General features: G+C 41.7%; 1 protein-coding gene across 1 annotated transcript in view; it reads right to left on the bottom strand.

Moving 5' to 3' along the window:
* The window catches only part of LOC102794208 (protein NLRC3-like), a 29,895-nt gene extending 8,576 nt beyond the window's left edge, over nucleotides 1-21,319 (bottom strand). The window contains exons 1-6 of the mRNA XM_087831065.1: nucleotides 21,219-21,319; nucleotides 19,966-20,209; nucleotides 11,829-13,617; nucleotides 10,224-10,397; nucleotides 9,806-9,979; nucleotides 9,439-9,612 (exon numbers count right to left, since the gene is read on the bottom strand). Coding sequence (XP_087687191.1) covers nucleotides 9,439-9,612; nucleotides 9,806-9,979; nucleotides 10,224-10,397; nucleotides 11,829-13,617; nucleotides 19,966-20,203 — 2,549 coding nt within the window. The 5' untranslated portion in view covers nucleotides 20,204-20,209; nucleotides 21,219-21,319. The remainder of the gene's footprint in view (nucleotides 1-9,438; nucleotides 9,613-9,805; nucleotides 9,980-10,223; nucleotides 10,398-11,828; nucleotides 13,618-19,965; nucleotides 20,210-21,218) is intronic.
* Nucleotides 21,320-22,343: the final 1,024 nt, after the last annotated feature.

Raw genomic sequence — 22,343 nt, 5'->3', positions numbered from 1 at the left:
AACTCCGACATTTAAACTGGTGATTCTCCTTCTCTGCTCCATTTCCTTTCTATACCTCCTGTTCCTAGGAGGGATTTGATTGGCTGAATGTCCTTTTAGCCTTTCTTTAGTTCTTTGGGTGGTAATCAAAATGTATGAGTCATGTGACGTGACATAAGGAATTCCATAAGGAATGGAATGATGTGAAAACCATCACGGGCCACAACACCAAGAACAGCACATTGGGGGGGAATGTGGAGAAGGCAAACAAACTCAACTACGTCTTCAACAGGTTTGACGTCCTCCGACCACGGGTACAGCATGCCCAGGACCCACAGTTCGCATACAAGGCGGATGTCGGAGTAGAGGATGCCATCCTGATCAAGAAGAGGAGCTCCTGAGGATGTTTTACCAGTCGGTGGTTGCTGGAGTACTTTTCTATGCTGTGGTGTGCTGGGGGAGCAGCACAGCAAAGAAGGACTCATCCAGGCTGGAAAAACTGATCAGGAAGGCTGGCTCTGTGGTCGGCTGGACACTCTGGTGACAGTGGCAGAGAAAAGGATACTAAAAAAAACTGCTGGACATTATGGACAATGCTGGGCATCCTCTGCACACGGCCATAAACAACCAGCGGAGTCTGTTCAGTGACAGGTTGCTTCTCCCAAAGACAAGAACCAACAGACTTAAAAACTCCTTTGTCCCACACGCCATCAGACTGTTTAACTCCTCTCTGGAGGGGAGAGGGAGGGGAGACAGGAGGACAAAGGAGGGGGGAACAACTAAGCTGTAGTGCCTTTTCACTGTGCAATACTTTTTGTTAATAACCAACGGTGCAATAGACTTCAATACTTGAAATGTGCAATTCCCTTGTATTCTTATTCCTATTTCTTCTATTTATCCCTTTTGTATACTCTTTATTTATATATGTCTCTGTATTTATATATGTGTATATATGGTATTCTGCTCACATTCTGTAACTTCTGTCGGTGCTGTGCTATTTGGAAACCGAATTTCCCAGAGGAACCCACCCGAGGGATTAATAAAGTTCTATCTTATCTTATCTTATCTTAAGCAATGCTCTGATTGGTTGGGATTGACAAACTACGGTGCTGTTTGCAAGCTTAGCTTTGCAGTACCGTGAAGATCTCTTAAATATGGATGAGACGCTCCACAGTGACGTTTCCACACTTTGGAGCTTCTGAAGTGCAGATGTTTGGAAACGCTGCTCCAATGCGTATTTCAAAGACTCAGATCACGTGGCCTCAGCTGCCACAGCTGGCATACCTGCTGCTTCCAGGCATCGCCAGCAGTTGTGGTTTTAGATACGGGCAACACGGGCAGTTGCCCAGGGTGGCATCATGGTGGGGGGCGGCATCACGGGCATCAGAAAAAAAATTGCTCGTACTCATGCTGCCCCGACATCATGCCAGCGCATAATGGGAATGGCATAGTCACCGATCGGTTTTCTATCGCCCATTTGCTGGGAGTAAGGGCGCCCTCCGTTTGAGTGGTGCGCCTGCTGCTTGCGGCACAGGGAGGAGAGGGAGGGGCGGCGGGGGCTTCTCTGGCTGGCTGGAGCAGCAAAAATTACCAACTCGCAAAATAAAACAAAATAAAAACAAACCAACAAACACGAAGACACCAGACATCATGATACAGACTTAGAATTTGCACCGATGTTTTTTCAAAATTCTATACGCGAAAACTGAGCGCGAGACTCAGGAATTCCCATTTTTGATTGACTGGTCTTTTGAACTGGGCCTGTAATGACTGAATGATGCTTTTATAGCACTGCTTCAGTTTATTCCAGACACATTCAGTCCTATCAGCAGAGAGAGAGCCACACACTGTCTGTAACATCATTAGAAGATCTCAGTAAAAACACCACCTCTGCTTCAAGGACTAAATCAACCAGGCACCAGTTTTCAGCTCTGTCGGCGCTCTACTTTTTTCTACTGTAAACAGAAAATAGGATTTACTGCATTCAGAAATATCGTCCTCACTGTCAGCCGTTACTCACACACTGTGTGTAGAAATACAGAAAATATTGATCCTATAAAAAGGAAAGCTAGAAAAACTCCATCCTTGGGCTCTAGCGACTGTGGAAGTCGCTACAATGTGCATGAAATGGAGGCTTCTGATTGGTCAGAATGAGAAATCAGAATGAGAAAATGGGATGAACTTTGTATAAAGAAAGAAAACACATTAAGTCTTTTCATGGAAATCTATCTTTTTAAAAGTGATTCCAAATCAAAGCTAACGCCATGCCAGCTTGTAGCTTTGATTGACAGTGTGTAGAACAAGCTTGATGACACAAACTCCCAGAAAACCTAAAAACCAACATAATGCATCTCAAGGACTCAATTTTGCCATTTCTCCACAACAGTTGCCCATAGTGGACCTCATCACAGCCACAGAATCTGCCATACGGATTAATAAATTATCACAGACAGAAGCAGAGCAAATCCGGATGAAAGTCTCAGCCACCCTCTCCAGTGCCAAAGTCCCTCCGTCTAACCTCACAATACAGGAAAAGAAGGCCGTCGCTTCCCTGAGCAAAGACCACAACATCACTGTTTTACCAGCGGATAAGGGAAGATGCACCGTGGTCCTAAACACTACAGATTACCATACAAAGATCACTACTCTCCTCAGTGACAACAATACCTACGAAGCCTTAAAGCGAGACCCCACAAGCAGCTACAAAAAGAAAGTTATAGCTTGCCTTCAAGACTTGGAAAAGGATAAAATCATTGACCGCCTTACATATCACCACCTTTACCCAGTGGATGCCATACCCTGCATTTACAGACTTCCTAAAATCCACAAGGAAGCTGTCCCACTCAGACCCATAGTCAGTAGCATAAACTCAGCCACTTATAACATTGCAAAACACCTTGCTACCATCCTTGCTCCTCTTGTGGGGAACACCCCACACCACATCAAGAACTCCACCGACTTCACTGACAAGGTCCAGAAACTTACCCTGGATCCAGATGAAACCATGGTGTCCTTTGATGTAGTCTCTCGCTTCACTTGCATACCCACCACGGAGGCCGTGGAGACTGTCAGAAAACGACTACAAGAAGACAGCTCCTTGGAGGACAGGACCAACTTCACACCCGATCAGTTTTGCACACTGTTAGACCTCTGCCTCACCACTACATACTTCAAATACAACGAAGGCTTCTACAGACAAAAACATGGCTCTGCCATGGGCTCCCCCGTGTCACCTATTGTAGCCAACCTTTACATGGAGGAAGTGGAAAGGAAGGCTCTTGGCTCTTTCAAAGGAAGAGTAGCCAGCCACTGGTACAGCTATGTAGACGACAGCTGGGTCAAAATCAAGACACAAGAAGTGGAATCCTTCACTGCGCACATCAACGCTGTGGATAAAAACATCAAGTTCACCAGGGAAGACACGAAGGATGACTGTTTGCCTTTCCTGGACTGCGCTGTGCACATTGAAGAGAACGGCAACCTCAACATCGAAGTTTACCGGAAGCCCACACACACGGACCAGTACCTCCCGTTTGACTCCCATCACCCTCTGGAACACAAACTTGGAGTAATTAGGACCCTACACCACCGGGCAGAACATGTTCCCTCTAAGCCTGAAGGAAAAAGAAGGAACACACACATGTGAAGGAAGCACTCAAAACGTGCGGCTATCCTAAATGGGCGTTTTTAAAGTCAGCAAAGAGGCACAGAAAAGAAGATCAGACACCAGCGAGGGAGGATAAGAAGGACAGACGCAACAACATTGTCATCCCCTATGTAGCCGGTGTATCAGAAAAAGAGTTTTCTCCAAGCATGACATCCCGGTGTACTTCAGACCCAGCAACACACTCAGACAAAAACTGGTTCACCTGAAAGACAAAACGCCAAAACACAGACTTAACAATGTGGTGTTTGCTGTACAGCAGCGAGGAATGCCCAGACCTCTACATCGGAGAGACCAAACAGCCACTTCACAAGCGCATGGCACAACATAGAAGAGCGACCCCCACAGGACAAGATTCAGCTGTCCATCTGCATCTTAAGGTCAAAGGTCACTCTTTCGAGGATGCCAATGTTCACATTTTGGACAGAGAGGACAGATGGTTTGAAAGAGGAGTGAAAGAAGCATCTATGTCCACTGTGAGCGACCATCTTTGAACAGAGGCGGTGGTTTACGACACCAACTGTATGCCATCTATAATCCAGTTTTGAGTTCCCTCCCCAGACGCCTTAACGCCCACTCACATCCTGGGCCATCTGACCTCAGGAAATCACATGATAAGGTGGGGCCAGGTTTCACAACGAGCTCACCCGAAACTCTGGCTGATTGGGACCCACACCCACTTTCTCACCTTGGCTCAGGCGATTAGAGGATCATCAGGGGGTCCTTTTGTCCCTCTGTGGGGGGAAACTCCCACTAGGTTTAAATCTGGGACTCCCCACCATTTGACCTTAGAACTGAAGAAGCTTCTCGGATGAAGGTGAAACGTCTTCAAGTAACTTAAAGAAGTCCAGACGCTTTTCTTTGCAAGCTCCTTTGACTACGATGACCTGGATGACTGAAAACCTTCACAGACAAACATAATGCATCCAAAGTTTCACGGATGGGAGCAAAACATGAGGCCAACAAAAAGCCGTAAACCTGTGTGCTTATTACAGTAAACACAGCAGTCTGTTCTGTTTGACTAAAATGATTTATTGTGTGTCTGTAGTTGTGTTTTGAACTGTGCTAGGCTCGTCTGTGTCCCCGTTTCACAGAACAGCATCTTCAAGACGGCACAAATGCTTCCAATGTTTCAGTTTGATGAAGACTGGCTTTGCCCATCGCTGCTTTTAAAACAGTGTTTGTGCTGCCAAGGACAGCTTGTATTGGTCTCATGTCATGAATGGGAGTGTTTCAGGAGGCAGATTGAACCTTTGATGAGTTTGGTGTCTTAATTGAGGAATAAAAGGACACGAAGAACAAACTAAAGAGAATCTAAAAGAGGCCGGCAGCACATGAGGAGGAGAAACTGACAATGACATAAAGATTGAGGGAAGGACAGAGCCATTTATACACCTGAGGTCATCACAGGAGGGTCATGTGACACAGCTGAAACTTATCTAGACAACGTCTGACACCAGAGACCATACTTACCAAAATAAAACAGGTTATAATGAACAACCATGAGTGGAAGAGCGGAGTGAACTGAGCAACAGGAGGGAGGGCGTTTCTCCAAAACATGTGTCCATCAGAATTATGGACAGTTGTGTATAATAAGTAGACTTGTTCAGATTGGTCTAACACTTTTGTCTGTCAGTGTTTTACAGAATATCATCAAAGAGTCATGATAGTGACCATTAGTGTCACTGTGGAGATGCTTATTCCAGCATCACTGACTTCATGGTTCCAGTTTCCATCACTAAGGACTACATGTACTGATGCTGCTGTTAGCCATCTTAGCATGCTACCTCCAACAGATGGGCAGTGGGAGAGCAGAAGATGATATCAGTGACATCCAAACAAGGAAGGAAGAGACTATTGAAGGCAGCAAGCTGTGACTGCTGTGAACAGTGTTCTCACACTATTTTCTCCCTGTGTCAACATACATGAGGCTGTTTCAGCTGCTTAGTTATTCAGTGCAACACACCACGAACTCCTTTATATAACTAAGTATACTAAGTATGCTGAGAGCACACTGCTGTGGTTGCTGTTGGAACCATCCATATATTCAGCTGTTTTGGGGCCGAGTCTGCTTCCTCATCCTTGGAAAAAACTCTTAAAGTTTGATGTGTTTTTGACTTGAATTGTGGGGATTATATCATTTCTATATTATGTTTATTTTTATATCCTGTTATTAAGCTTTGAGCAGCGGCATTTGATTAAACATTTATTACATTTATTAATCATACAGTTTCAATCATGTTATTACACCTATTGGAAAATGTGCTTACAAAGGAGTTGGCCTTTTGTCTGGTAAGAGGTTACAAGCTTTATCTGGTGAGGTAATAGGTGAGAAAGAGTGCAGTGAGGTCGTGACAGCTTGCTTGCGTACACAGACATTATATAGACACATTTCTAGGTTAGAGTTAAGACGTATTTTGCTTGTAACTGCATTTTGTGCCTGCATAAGCAACAGTTTTTTGTAGGATGTGCTTCTGATGTTCCAGAGATAAGCGAGAATAAGAAGATCAACAGGAAGCACCTGGCGTGGAGACGGAGAAATGTCTTTTTGAGTGTGCGTCAAAGGTTGTCAACAGAAAAGCTGTGGTTACTGTAACTTATGCATGTTATGTATCTGCTTTGACGCATGAGGGGGCGTGATACCCTGACATTTAAAAACATTTTAAGTATGCTTTTTTGGGGGACTTATGCTGAGGATTGTGACGGTGTATTTCCTCCATACGTGTGTTTAATAAAATCATTGTTTTGACACACTTGGACCTGTGGTCATCTGTCTCTCACCTCAATCACGAATTCGGGACAGATGTGTGCCAAAATTGGCCTTTCTGTACATCGTCTACATATTTATTTATTAACAGTACTGTTATTTTTCACTGTTTCACTTTAGAAACATAAATCTTTACAAAGACAGTGTTGGGGAGTAACAGAATACATTACATACATTACGTATTTTAAATACAAAATATGAGTATCTGTATTCAGTTACTGTTTAAAAAGGTGGTATTCAGAATACAGTTACTTTGTTGAAATAAATGGATTACACAGTGATCTTTTCCTGTTTCATATGTTAGGCTATGTCCTCTCTATTTTTGGTAATTTTATTTTTAGATACCACACACACACACACACACACACACACACACACACACACACACACACACACACACACACACACACTCCATGTTCTTCCTGGTTCTCCCTGCTCTGTTTTCCAGTATGTGATAGAAATATGCCAGCATTAGACAGCATCACTTTCTCTGGGACCTAATCCTTGCCTCGCTGAAAGCTGTTTATATAATTACCCATTCTCTTTAAAAGATGGGATGAGGGAGCCCTGTGCGTCTGTGCATGAAAAAGTCTGCATGCGTGTGAGAGAGTGAATGAGAGACAGGCGGGTGACTTGGCTTAAACAGATGAGTTAAGTATATGGAATCAAACAAAAAGACAATCAGCACTGGGACCAAAGTTAATGGTATTTTGTACCACTGGGTATTTAAATTTAGTAATTCCACGCCAAAGCCCACTGATCAATGACCATGAGTACCATTCACAGAGAGTTGGGGAACGGCTGCTTTAACAGCACTGTAAGATGGCGAAGGATGTACCAAAAAGTCAAAGGAGCTTGCTAAGAAAAGCGTCTGGACTTCTTTAAGTTGCTTGAAGACGTTTCACCTTCATCCGAGAAGCTTCTTCAGTTCTAAGGTCAAATGGTGGGGAGTCCCAGATATAACCCTAGTGGGAGTTTCCCCCCAAAGAGGGACAAAAGGACCCCCTGATGATCCTCTAATCGCCTGAGCCAAGGTGTGAAACTGGGTGTGGGTCCCAATCAGCCAGGGAGAGGAGGTGAAAGGTGAAACGTCTTCAAGCAACTTAAAGAAGTCCAGACGCTTTTCTTTGCAAGGTCCTTTGACTACGATGACCTGGATGACTGAGAACCTTCACAGACAGATGTACCAAAAAGGTGTTTGACTTTACTGAGAACGCTTGCTGTTTCGGTGGCTGTGATCAGCTCCACTAGCGGAATTTGTCTCGGTGTGACAGCAAAATTCAACCCTTTAGCAAGGATGTTTTTCTCTGTTTGGGTGAGCTGTCTGTCAGACAAATTCTTCACCCACTTGTCCACATCCTTGGTATCACATCCTTCTCTCTTCTGGCCACTGAGGACACTCTCCGTATTTTGCGGTGGTTTCCGACGTACAAGAAGTAAGTCAAACTTCCTTTGTTGCCTGGTCTTAGACTTCTTGTGCTGTGCTAGACGAGCCTTCTCAGTTAAGTCAAACACCTTCTTGGTACATCTTTCGCCATCTTACAATGCTGTGATTGCAGCCATTCCACAACTCTGAATGGTAGTCATGGCCATTGATCAGTGGGCTTTGATCAGTGGGTTTTGGTCAGTGGTTGTTGATCAATGGTCATGAGAATTTTCATAATTAAGATTAAGGAACTGACCTCCCAGCCCATTGTTCCTTCAGTGAGCTGGTTTCAGTCATTATGCAAATGTACTGTTTATAAGATTGGGGAAACCTGCAGTCAGCTGAGACTGAAGACGTCACTTGGATGAGTGATAAAATGTGGACTTTTGGCCACTTGTTTGTCAAAGGCAATAAATAAAAGAACCCAGCTTTTAAAGAGGAAGTAACCATTGGTACGATGTCCAGAGGCTCTAACAGGACCAATACCCTATGAAGGTGCTGGGAATGGAGAAAAAGCACTGTCACAATGCAAGTGACAAGTGGTTAGAGCAGTGGTGTCAAACTCCAGGCCTCGAGGGCCAGTATCCTGCAGGTTTTGGATCCCAACCTGTGTCAACACACCTGAATCAAATGATTAGTTCATTAACAGGCCTCTGGAGAACTTCAAGACATGTGGAAGAGGTAATTTAGTGATTTAAATCAGCTGTGTTGGATCAATGACACATCTAAAACCTGCAGGACACCGGCCCTCAAGGCCTGGAGTTTGACACCCCTGGGTTAGAAGGACAGCCACATTAAGTGCCACAGAGGTAAAAGCGGCAAAGAGCAGACCCAGACTTTCCTTGTCCCATTGGCAGTTATCAACAGGGTTGTCTGCCTCACCAGTCCTGGGCTAGTGAGGGACCGAGTGGACTTAAAGAAAAGCTGCTCATGCTTCTTCAGGGCAAGAGAGGCTGGGCAGGAATCACCTTTAGTGTGATGTTGCTAGCTCATCACTGCAGAAAAAAGTTTCTCATAGATGCATTTTCAATGTTTATAATGTAGTAGGGAAAAAAAGGTCATGTATCGTTACAGTTAATGTATGAAACATTGAGTGAAAGGAAGATTATACATTTAACGTGAATATTTGATTTGTGAAGTAATGAGTATAAATATACACTGCCCTGTGATGGACTGGTAGGCTGTTCAAGGTATACCCGAACTCCAACTCTATAACATCACGGAGCTCTTGTTGCTGCTCTAGATAAGTGGTTAGGAAAATGGGTGCCTGAATGGATGGATGCTGTGAATTATAATAAAGACTTGAATACATCAAAGTGCAGTAATCAAAGCAAAGGGGGGATATTTTGAACAATCTAAATTGTGAAACATGTTTTGAGCTCAAGAGGTTGTGAAGGGTGAAGGCAACAGTGGTCCCAGTGGTAATTGCAGCACTCAGGCAGAGACCCCTAAACATGGGTGTGTGACTCCAGCAGGTTCCTGATAATTCCATTTTTGAGGATAATATGAAGTGACAGTTCAGCTGAAAGTTCTATTAATAAGTCAATTAATAATATAATTCACATTTTAAATGATCATATGTGGAAAAGTTTGAATCCTAACCTGAGAGTTTCCACTGCACTCTGTGAGCTCTTTAGTCCAGCAGACAGAAGGTTCACTCCTGAATCCTGAAGGTCAGAGTTACTCAGGTCCAGGTCTCTCAGACTAGAGGACTGGGAGCTGAGAACTGAGGACAAAGCTTCACAGCTTCTCTCTGAGAGATTACAACCAGTCAGTCTAAAAAAATAAAAGATAAACTATAAAACAAATACTCATGTAAAGTTTGTTATTATATTACTACATTACATGCGGCACCTTTTTTATTTTTAAAGGAAACCTTAATATTCTAAGACACAACATCATATGGATGAACATGGACAAAATCTTTAATTGGTTCATTTAAAAAAAAACAAATGACATTTGATCTGACCTCAGAGTATTCAGTTTACAGTTTAAACTTTGTACTCCAGCAGACAGAAGCTTTACTCCTGAATCTTGCAGGTTTTTGATGGTCAGGTCCAGCTCTGTCAGACTAGAGGACCCAGAGCTGAGAACTGAGGACAGAGCTTCACAGATTTTCTCTGAGATTTCACAGATGTTGAGTCTGAAAATAAAAACATTAAGAAAGACTGCTGTTAAAGTGTAATCAAGGTGTAATAACCTATCCTGTTTGTTATGTGCTGAGTAGGTTAGTAAAACTTCACTTTAACATAGAAATGGATAAAAATTGTACAAAACAACAATAAATGGTAAAGTTTACCTTTACTGGCTAAATTTTCTCACTTGATAAAAAGAAAAAACAAACAAACATATAAACAAACAAAAGAAAATACAAATTCTGATCTGACCTCAGGATATTCAGTTTGGCGTGTGGACTCTCCATTGCAGCAGACAGAAGCTTTACAGCTGAATCATTGAGGCTGTTGGTACTCAGGTCTAGCTCTCTCAGACTACAGGACTGGGAGCTGATGACTGACAACAAATCTTCACAGCTTTTCTCTGAGAGGTTACAGCTGCTCAGCCTGCAAAAAACAACAAGAACGAGAACAACAAAACAATATTTATCATCAAATATAATCACTTTATATGTTGAACCTAGGTAATCCAATGAGTACAAATGAGTACACTACAATGCAAAATTAAATTAAAAAAATGTTCAAGAAGTCTAACAGAAGAAAAATATTTCATTTTAAACACAATTATACCAGTGTATCTAAATGGGAACCAGAGAAGAGCGGGTAGATTTAGTGACACTAGTTCAGTGTCTGCTGGCTCAGGCCTGTGAGTACTAGAGTACTACAGTTACTACAGTACTAAACTTACTACAGTACTGTTGGTCACTTTATTAATTCTAATATCTGTGATTACAGTAAATGTGGCTGTAAATAATTGCTCACATGATGGACTTGGTGCAGACTCTTGTTTTAGTTTTTGTCAAAAACAAGCTGCCTTTTAAAATCCTGCCCCCCCTAAATACCAACGTGTTTTCGATTGGACAATTTCAGTTACTGACAAGAAACAGGACTTTGATGGCAATTTTAATTATGATGCCCAAGGTTTTTCCTCTATACTGGATATAATCAGGACAGCCATAGCAGAGAATTATATAAAAAAAAATGAGTGTGCACTTAAGGTGAGACAGAAACCAGAACTTGGATTATAAACATCAGGAAAAGATACAATCTTGTAACTGGTGGCAGATTTCTTTTCTCGTGCATTAATCACATATTTTAATCATATCTCTTTAGTTTAGCAAGATGACTCCTGACACCAGTTGTATGCATGTAGAATGTTATCACAATTGGGCCTTAGGTTTTATTGCACCTTCACAGACAGTCCACTTTAGACTTGAAGATCTCCAGACATCCTGCTCTTAATGAGGTGATGGGTGGTCATAACGTTTGTTAGAGTAGGAGGGGGTAAAGAATGAGCTGGACTGAAGGTATAGAGATTTATGATATACTATGGAATGTTCTTTGTTTAAGAGTGTTTGGGCAGATATAAAATATTTCAGGGTGATGTGCTTCGTCAGAAAAATGTTTCGTGATTGATCTGAACGTTCTCTCCACTGCAGTGTTTTTCATCATTCTTTCTTTTAATAAACCTCACTTCAAAAGACACACTTAGCTGGTAGTTGCAGTTTTATTTAAGAGTTTCCACAACATAACATAGGTATATGCTTTAGAAAAAAATAATTAAGTGAGTAAGCTGAGGATAATGAACCCGTAAGAGGGGCTGAAGGATCAGAGCCCATAGTCTTATAGGCTGGGTCTGGATTGTCCTTTGATAAGAGCTACAGAAAAAAATTTCTCAGAAATGCTGACAGGTCCAGCTGGACTGAAACATTAAAGGTATCATAGTTGACCAAGTGAGTGATGATCATTTAATTCCCTATATTTATGTATTTTTTAAGTGTTCTTTGAACTGATCATGCCTGATTTAATATTACTTACAGAGCGTTGTTGGAGGCTTTGACCACTGGCAGCAACCTCAGAAGAGCCTCCTCTGAAGCAGAGTATTTCTTCAGGTCAAACACATCCAGATCTTTTTCTGATGACAGTAAGATGAAGACCAGAGCTGACCACTGAGCAGGAGAAAGTTTATCTGTGGAGAGACTTCCTGATCTCAGGGACTGTTGAATCTGCTCCACTAGAGAACGATCATTCAGTTCATTCAGACAGTGGATCAGATTGATGCTTTTCTCTGAAGACAGACTCTTACTGAGCTTCTCCTTGATGTACTGGACTGTTTCCTTATTGGTCTGTGAGCTGCTTCCTGTCTTTGTCAGCAGACCTCGTAGAAAATTGTGATTGCTGTTTAGTGAAAGACCTAGAAGGAAGCGGAGGAACAAGTCCAGGTGTCCATTTGGACTCTGTAAGGCTTTGTTCACAGCACTCTGGTAGAAGTGTTTCTCTGCAGACTCTCTTGTTTCTGATTGCTGGAAGGTTGTTTGTTCTTCCAGCAGATTGAGTCCAGAGTTGGTGAAGGTCAGATGGGCATGAAGAGCAGCCAGAAACTCCTGAACACTCAGATGGATGAAGCAGAACACCTTGTCCTGGTACAGTTGTTTCTCCTCTTTAAAGATCTGTGTGAACACTCCTGAGTACACTGAGGCTGCTCTGATATCGATGCCACACTCTGTCAGGTCTGATTCATAGAAGATCAGGTTTCCTTTCTGCAGCTGATCAAAAGCCAGTTTTCCCAGAGACTCAATCATCTTCCTGCTCTCTGGACTCCAGTGTGGATCTGTCTCAGCTCCTTCATCATACTTGATCTTCTTTCTTTTGGCCTGAATCACCAGGAAGTGAATGTATAACTCAGTTAGAGTCATGGGAAGCACTCCCTCTCTGGTTTCCAGCACATCCTCCAGAACTGTAGCAGTGATCCAGCAGAAGACTGGGATGTGGCACATGATGTGGAGGCTTCGTGATGTCTTGATGTGGGAGATGAACCTGCTGGCCTGCTCCTCATCTCTGAATCTCTTCCTGAAGTACTCCTCCTTCTGTGGGTCAGTGAACCCTCTGACCTCTGTCACCATGCCAACACATTCACGAGGGATCTGATTGGCTGCTGCAGGTCGTGTGGTTATCCAGAGGTGAGCAGAGGGAAGCAGTTTCCCCCTGATGAGGTTTATCAGCAGCACATCCACTGAGGTGGACTTTCTAGGGTCAGTTAGGATTGTAGTTTTGTGGAAGTCCAGAGGAAGTCGACACTCATCCAGACCATCAAAGATGAACACAACCTGGAAGTCTTCAAAGCTGCAGATTCCTGCTTCTTTGGTTTCAGAAAAGAAGACATGAACAAGTTCCACCAAGCTGAACTTTTCCTCTTTCAGCACATTCAGCTCTCTGAAAGTGAATGGAAATATGAACTGGATGTCCTGGTTGGCTTTGTCTTCAGCCCAGTCCAGGGTATATTTCTGTGTTAAGACTGTTTTCCCAATGCCAGCCACTCCCATTGTCAGCACTGTTCTGATTGGTTCATCTCTTCCAGGTGAGGCTTTAAAGATGTCTTCTTGTCTGATTGTTGTTTCTGGTCTGTCTGGTTTCCTGGATGCTGTTTCAATCTGTCTGACCTCATGTTCATCATTGACCTCTGCAGTCCCTCCCTCTGTGATGTAGAGCTCTGTGTAGATCTGATTCAGAAGGGTTGGGTTTCCTGCTTTAGCGATCCCCTCAAACACACACTGGAATCTCTTCTTCAGTTCTAACTTGAAGTTAATCTGACACTTCTCAAGAGCCTCTGAAATAATAAACAAAAGCGGTTAACATGTCAGTATCAATGCCTGGGCAGAAACAGTCAAAACATTTGTACCTGACCAAAAGGGTCCCTACATAGAAGATACAGATAAAGTGTATCCACAGCCTTTCACTTATTTCACATTTTGTCATGCATTATTTCAAAATGTGGTAAATTCACTTCTCAGGTCAAATTTTTTTTTTTATAAAATACCACATAATGACAACGTAAAACACGCATGCTTGGAATTCTTGTAAATGTATTAAAAACTAATAAAATTTTGCCATACATAATAATTCATAGTCTTGCTGCACTTCTTTGTGGATTTACATCTGGCAGCAATTACAGCTGCAAGTCTTTTTGATTATAATGCTTAAAGCTTGGTAAACCTAATTTTACGCAGTTTCTTTCAATCTTCTTTGCAGAACTGGGTCGGTGTCACACCCTTGAAACTCCCGTACCTAGTCAGGCCCCTGTAGTTAGGGAACAAGGAAACATAGGCCACACTAGCTCTCCCTCAGCGGAATGTGCCGAGCAGCCAGGGAAACAGGCTGGCTGGGTGACGGTGAGGAGGTAGCATATTCTTAAACAGAAGCCCCAGGTACACCACCAACCTGTTCATGTGTCTAACCGTTCTTCCCCACTCGGCGACACACCCGTCTGGTAATTGGTGATTCTGTTCTCAGACATGTGAAGATAGAGACACCGGCAACCATAGTCAATTGTCTTCCAGGGGCCAGAGCAGGCGACATTGATGGAAATTTAAAACTGCTGGCTAAGGGTAAACGTAAATTCAGTAAAATCATAATTCACGTCGGCAGTAATGATGCCAGTCGGAGGTCACTAAAATCAATATTGAATCTGTGTTTAACTTTGCCAAAACAATGTCGGACTCTGTAGTTTTCTCTGGTCCCCTCCCCAGTCAGACCAGGAGTGACATGTTTAGCCGCATGTTCTCCTTAAATTGCTGGCTTTCTGAGTGGTGTCCCAGAAATGATGTGGGCTTCATAGATAACTGGCAAACCTTCTGGAGGAAACCTGGTCTTGTTAGGAGAGACGGCATCCATCCCACTTTGGATGGAGCAGCTCTCATTTCTAGAAATATGGACCAAGTAATTAAACCCCCCAAAATATGACTATCCAGAGTTGGGACCAGGAAGCAGAGTTGCATTCTTACACGCCTCTCTGCAGCTTCTCTCCTCCTGCTACCCCCCCAAAAACCCATCTCCATTGAGACTGTGTCTGCTTCCAAAAAGACAAAAAACAAACTAAAAACCAGCAACAAACAACTTAAACATAAATAATTACAAAGAAAGAACAATACAGTATCCACATCTGAACCAAAGAGTAAAACAGAATCAGAATTGAGGTGAACAAGAGACCAGTCTAAAAAGATTTAAAGGTAGGCACAGCCTGTTCAAAAAAAAAAAAAAGCAAATTGTGCAGATTGGTTGAATTCTAAATTATCTGGTCGCCGAGTTAATGATCCTTACCGTTAAATTGGCTCAGTAGTGGTGAAATTAAAGTAAATTATAAAATCTGTTAAGTACATTTTGGGTGACATGTCCATGGTGATTTTGGGTAATATGTGATAAATAAAAAGTAAAGTCTAGGGAATATTTGATGAAAACTTATTGTTGTTAATGCTGGGGTGAATTTTAAAGTTGATGTGACGTGTGCTTGAAGTTGATGTGTTATGTGTGTCAATTGTGTTATCTTAGACAAGGAAAGAGATTAGATTAGGACATTTGATTAAGGGATTTATTTCCCAATTGACTAGAGGGTGGGACCCGAGCATCAGATAAATAAACTGGCGGTTAGAGTCCACAGTGGTGCTTCTAAAGTTATTTAAATTAATCTAAGACTGGAGTTGAACTCCAGGGGTGCAAAAGGTTCGGGGTTGGTTCCCCGACTTTACTGCAGACGCGCGTTAGAGACCTTCGGCGACAGGAGATCCCGGGTGATTCCCATGACCACTGAGGTCGGTCATTAATAATCAGTGGTCGCGGACTTCCGGAGTGACGGTAGAGCAGTATGGTCGCGTAAGTACAGAGCTCCCGCAAGCCAAGTAGATAAACTCCGCTAAAACACGAATTGAAGCGTGAGACAAAACAACTTTGGAAGATGAGCCGAGGGACAACAAAAGCAAAGAATAAAAAAACTATGGACACCCAAGGTAAAGACATAAAACATCCGAACAACGAGGACAAGCTAGCACCTGAAGCTAATATGGCCGCGTTTCAAAACGGACTGGATTGTATTAGCAAACAAATTCAATCCCTCCAAAATGAATTGAAATCAGACTTCACGACGTTCAAAGAAGAAATTACTGGCCAAATGAGACATGAACTGTCTAAATTCAAAGAAGACATCGACCAGAAGTTTAAGAGCATGACTACAGAACTTAAAGAACAAGAAGGGAAATTAGAAGCTGCGCTGACGCGCACGGAGGAAATAGAGACGTGGAGCCATGAGGCCAATCAAACCCTGACAGAACTAATGAGAGAACAAAAAACGATGATGGCCAAATTGGATGACTTGGAACTGCGATCCAGATGTAACAATGTGCGGATCTACGGAATACAAGAGGGAGCCGAATCTAAGGCAGAATCGCTGGCCCAGTTTCTGGAAGCCTGGCTCAGAGAGGAGCTTAATATTAACATCAATCTCCAGATTCAACGTGCACACCGAGCATTAACCCCGAAACCGGCAGCGGGTCTCCCCCCAAGGGAGTCACTCTGGACGGAAGCAGGGTTTATTTTGACCACGACTACTCGGCGAGAATGGTGCAAGAACGTAAAGCATACGTGAATATCAAAAAGTTATTAAAGAAAGAAGGCATCCGTTTCCAGACTCCTCTCAGCAAGATTCGAATCCACTGGCCAAATGGAGTGAAAACTTGTGGCAACGCGGAGGAGGCTGCTAACGACCTGCAAGCGAGAGGATACAACGTGGAAAAAGGGATAAACAGCCGGGAGAGAGAGAGCACCCAGGGACGTCTGTCAATCGGGGCAGCGACATGGAAACCGGAAACATGGACATGGAAACAGTACACAATAATGACTAGTATGAGTGTGACAATCTTTCATGAGTCATATCTCATTACTGGAGGGGGGCCCTTTCAATATGAGAGACATACCCCCCAAAAACAAAGAGAGGAACAACAGGTGGGGAAGATGGCTGGTACCTCTTTATTGAAGTCCTCTTATCTGTACATAGTTAAACTAAGTTGTAACTTGTTGATGAAAATGTTTTGTTTAAACAAGGGTTCAATGGGGTGCCTGTGGGGGTCTCAAAAGATAGCCGGCAGATCACAAAAGGATAATGCTCACTACACATGAAGAAATAAAGTGTATGTCCTTAAATGTTAATGGAATTTGTAACCCAGTTAAAAGAGCCAAGATTATGAGTAAACTGAAAAAGGAGAAGACACAGATAACTTTCCTACAAGAAACTCATTTATCAAAAATAGAACACAAAAAATTGAGGAAATTTCGGTTCAAAAACACCTTTTACAGCTCTCATACAAACTCTAGGAAAAGAGGGGCTGCAATTCTCATAACTAATTCCCTTAAGTTTCAATCTCACAAAGAAATAAAGGATAAGGAAGGTAGATATGTCATTGTGAAGGGTGTGATTAATCAAACAATGGTCACATTGATTAATGTGTATGCCCCCCCTGAAAGTAATAAGGAATTCTTTAAATTAATTTTGATATTCTTGTGCTAGAAGCAGAAGGTATATGTATATGTGGAGGAGATTTCAATGTGATATTAGATAGTGACTTGGACACAACCAGCCTGAAGAAAAATAAAAATTCAATTCCAAAATTAGTAAGATGTACAATGGAAGACATGAACTATTTTGATGTCTCTTAATTGGACTCACACTAAACATGTGATTCCCCCCTCTTGGAGGGAGGCAATTATCACGGTGCTGCCAAAACCACAAAAACAAAGAGAATACTGCCAAAATTACAGGCCTATATCAGTGTTAAATGTTGATTATAAAATCTATACTACAATCCTATCAAACAGGCTCCAGTCTTTTATACCAGACCTGATAGATGAGGACCAAGCAGGTTTTGTCAAAAATAGACAGGCACAAGACAATATTGGAAGGACTCTACACATCATACACCAAATACATAAAGACAAGATACCGGCTGCATTGATAAGTTTAGACGCAGAAAAAGCCTTCGATCGAGTCAGCTGGGACTTCCTGTACCTAACCATGGCAAAGTTCGGATTCACTACAAAATCAATCCAATGTATTAAATCTCTCTATGACAAACCGACTGCAAGACTAAACGTTAACAGCTCATTGACTAAAACATTCCAACTAGAGAGAGGAACTAGACAGGGTTGCTGTTTAAGTCCAACCTTATTTGCCTTCTATATTGAGCCATTGGCACAAATGATTAGACAAGACTCCCTAATAACAGGAATAGAAATCAATAAACAAGAGCATGTAATTAGTCTGTTTGCTGATGATGTGTTGATAGCCCTCAAAAACCCCACAAACTCTTTTATGCAGCTTACAGAAATGTTAGGAAAATTTGGTACGCTTTCTGGCTACAAAGTAAATATACTTAAAACCCAAGTTCTAATGTTTAATTGTATTCCAACTCAAAATCTTAAGGAATGGGAAATAAAGTGGGAGGCAAAAACCCATAAATATTTAGGTATAAATATAAACTCGTCAGCTGAGTATTGTTAAAGTCCAGCACTAGGTCGGTAGGCCAATGACATAAAAATCCAGACCCATACGAGCAAGACACAGATCCTGCTAGGCCACATCACGGACAGTCAGATAAGCCAAACAGTCAGGTGTACTGATCCAAGGGAGAAAACGGCCAAACAAACAGGCAGATAGACTAGACCCAAAAAACTCGGGCACTTCTAAAATTCGCTAGATTGCCAGTAAGATGTATCAAAGAATATATGAATAAATAATAATAAATAACAAATATGAATAATATATGAATAAAATATAAAAAGATACCAGGGAGTAGCGGCAGCAAGCCGCGCCAGCGTTCACTCAACCGGAAACCTGAGGATCAGCAATATGTAGCCTATTGGCTAGATGATACAATTATAATGGCAATTTGGCTGGAAATGGAGGGAGAAGACTGTATGCCTTACTCTCGTGGTGCAATCGCATTGTCTCCTATTCGTTTTAAAAAGACATACTAAAACTGCAATCCAGTTATTCACAATACAATTCAATTTGGAGAAAGATAGTGAAAGAGTATAGTCTCAGAGCATTCCCGTTTTGACACCTATTACAGCTAATCCCGCATTTACACCCTCCATTTTAGATGGGACATTTGAGTGCTGAAAGGAAATGTGGTTGCAAAATGTGGTACACCTGTATTTCCAGGGGTTCTTCACTTCATTTCAACAGCTTAAGGAGAAGTACAACTTATTAGCCTCTGATTTCTTTAGATACCTTCAAATAATGAGTTATGCAAGGTCCCAACTCCAAAAATTTGAGTCTGCAACTGCAGGTAAGCTTGATCAATGCCTGGTGGATTGTATAAAAGAAAAGCATGCTGTTGGTTTTATATATGAGATATTACAGTCACTCCGACAGAAGGATACGGGTAAAATAAAATCAGCTTGGGAAAAGGAATGAGGCTCGGAAATTCAGAATGATATCTGGGCTAAAGGGCTACATTATGTTAATTCCTGCTCTATCAACGCGCAACATAGGTTAATTCAGTTTAAAAGTTTGGGTTGTCCCCCCCCCCCTTGTTTTTTGGTCACCCTTTTTGGTACTTTCCACTGTCTTGTTTGCTTTAATAGTTAATTATATGTTATTGACTGGAAACAGGCAATTTGGATTTTGCATCAATCCTGCTTATTACAGAGAAACTACCATGTGTGTTTCTATGTAATAATCTCAAGTTTTAAGCATAATAGTTACATTCTGTATTATTGCATTATGTATTATATGGAAACAATATACAAACATGCTAAAACATCAGCCAGTAGCACCTTATCAATGTAATGAGATTATTCCAATTAAAACTGTATAAACATGTAAAGATACAAACTCACAGACATTATTTCCCTATTTCACACAGGTTATCATATTGTTACCCAAGTATTACGATACTCTTACTAACTGCTTTTACCTCGTGGACATCTCTTTATTTACACATTATTACTCTGAGTATTTGGGTCCAGTTACATCAATTTCCGTGTAATGTTACTCAACTGTAACCACTGTTATGCCTACGAATTTCAAATAGGAGGCATCAATAGTGTGGAACAAAAGTAACAAATAAAAATGTTTTATAAAGACTGGCACTGCTGTATTTTATTACTTTTGGAGATGTTGTGGTACCTGTTTGTCTTATCTTCTTTAAAATCAAGCTGGTGACCTTCATCACATCATCAGTATATGTCTCCACGATCAAATCCACTGTCTCCAGTTCATCTGCTGTCTCCAGTTGGGACTGTTTGATGGCTGGAAAACCACCAAGTACCTGAGGATCCTGAAGATACCTGTGGAAGGCTTTCAGCTTCTCCTCACCCAACTCCTCCAAAATATCCAGCAGCTGTTCATCTACAGGCTTCTCCATCTTTCTCTATAAAAACAGGAGAGGACATTTTCAATGCAAAGGCCAACATGGAATAGTGTGTCCCATGTGACTCATCAACAGTTTTCACACATTACACCCTGGTCTGTTTCTGATATGTGATTTATGACCCTCTGTTTTTAATCCTCAGTTCACCATCATATTTTAACACAGCAGGAAGATACAATGGTCTCTGTCAGGACCCTGGAAACAATCACACAAAAACAACTATTATAAAAAAAATGTCCCTCTATTTGTTTTTGTTGTTATCATAAAATAGTTTTACGTGCTGACAGGTTGCTTCGTATTTGTATATGGAGTAGCATGCCCGCATGAGTCCTCAGCACAACAATAATTTTACACGATTGTAAAGTTTATGCTTGTAGATCATGTCATGTGCAATTTCAACTCTACATGACGTCTTAATTTTTATTCTGTTTTTGAACCATCATCTAAACACTTCTGATAGAGACAGGCAGCAAACATCAGCAGCAGTGATTAATGGTCTCACAGTGCCCTCTAGAGAAATGGAGGTGTAATATATCACAGACTGTAGCAGAGGGAGAAGCTGTGTGGATTTCGGTTAACTGGTGAGTCTAAACTGGCTGCTGTTGTGAGCGAGATGAGTGCTCAAAGTGTTCAGGATAAAGTGCTGTACTGTATGAATGTGGACTGTGATCAAAGTGCTCTGAGAGGTTAGAAAGAATTGCTCTGACTGAATAGAAGTACATTATAGTATATTACAAATATGTACAAAGTCCTCTGTAAAACCTTCAAGGTGTAAAGAAGGTGAGGTGAAGGTGTAAAGATCAGGACAAATTCTCCACAAACACAAATCTTATGATGCATTTGTCTTATATGTGTTTTTAGATGTGATGTCTGAGAGCTGCAGTGGTTCTGATAAAGAGTGAGCAGTCTGAGATGTCAATGAGCAGTAACAAGGAGAAAAAAGTTTTCTGCCTGTTGAACAGAAACACTTTCCTAGACAAATGAAAGCTGAATGATCAGAGAGACTTACAGCAGCGATGCTGAGTCCTGGTTCGCCTCACAGATCCAGGAGTTCACGGAGTGGAGCTGAAGACTTAACTTCACCTGAGCTGGATCACCTCACTGGCAAACACTGACACAATAACTGTCAGAACTTCCTGTCGAGCACAGCAGGCTCCACCTCAGCCTCTAAAACCTGAATGTTGACTTCTTGGAACAAACTGGTTTGATCTGTTTGTGTTTCCAGTTAAAGGGAGAGACAGTGTCACTTACACACTTAAAACTGTTTTATCAAAACACTTGTGAACAAACACTGGAAGAAGACGTCCAAAATCCAGCACTTGGGATCTGTTGTGGTACAAGTACTGCACCACCACTGAGTTAGTGTTTGTATAAATGTGGTGAAGCAAAGCCAAAAAGCAAAACCCCACCATCATGTGTATAAAAATAATTATTGGATAAATAATGAAAGAATCAGCACAACATACCAAAGAAAGAAAAATGAGGTCAGGGCCTCAGACAGAAATGACAAAGATATAAAACATGACAGTTGTATAGGAACACAGGTCTGAACAGGTTGGTCCTCATCTGCTCATTAAAATCTGCATTATCTCGCTTTTTCATCTTTAATCACTGGTGAAATAAAGCTGCTTTGTTTGATGATGATTGATGTGGTTATGTTTCCTGCTTTGAGTCTTCCAAGGAAATTTTCAGACTAGAAATGCTAGAAACCGCCTGCAACACAGTTTCAGTTGGCAGCGCCCCTGCTCTTTGTGAAACAACAACAACAACATGTTATTTAACAGATCTGTAAAAAGACTAACACAAACCAAGAGTTTAACTTCAAAACTGAATTAAACACATTTTAATTCAGACTTTTCAAAGGTGTCAGGGTTACTTTGTCCATAGTGTAAAACATATTTCCATTCTTCTTTATCTATCCTGGGAGTTTCTGCAATACCTGAATGAGCAGAGGAATGTACAGTTACAGCTCCAGGCTTCTCAGCTTTAACCCCTGCATGAGTGACAGTCAAGTATCACTCCTCAGGCTCCTTTCAGACTACGTGGCTCGCTCAAACTGAAAGAAGTCAACTTGTTGGTGCAAAAAGGTGATTAGCTGAAAACTTGGCATATCTCAAAATGGTGTGCAGTGTGT

This window comes from Neolamprologus brichardi, chromosome 3 (assembly GCF_056152115.1).
Source record: "Neolamprologus brichardi isolate AB-2024 chromosome 3, ASM5615211v1, whole genome shotgun sequence".
Classification (NCBI taxonomy): Eukaryota; Metazoa; Chordata; class Actinopteri; order Cichliformes; family Cichlidae; genus Neolamprologus; species Neolamprologus brichardi.
This window is presented reverse-complemented; position numbering and strand designations above follow the sequence as displayed.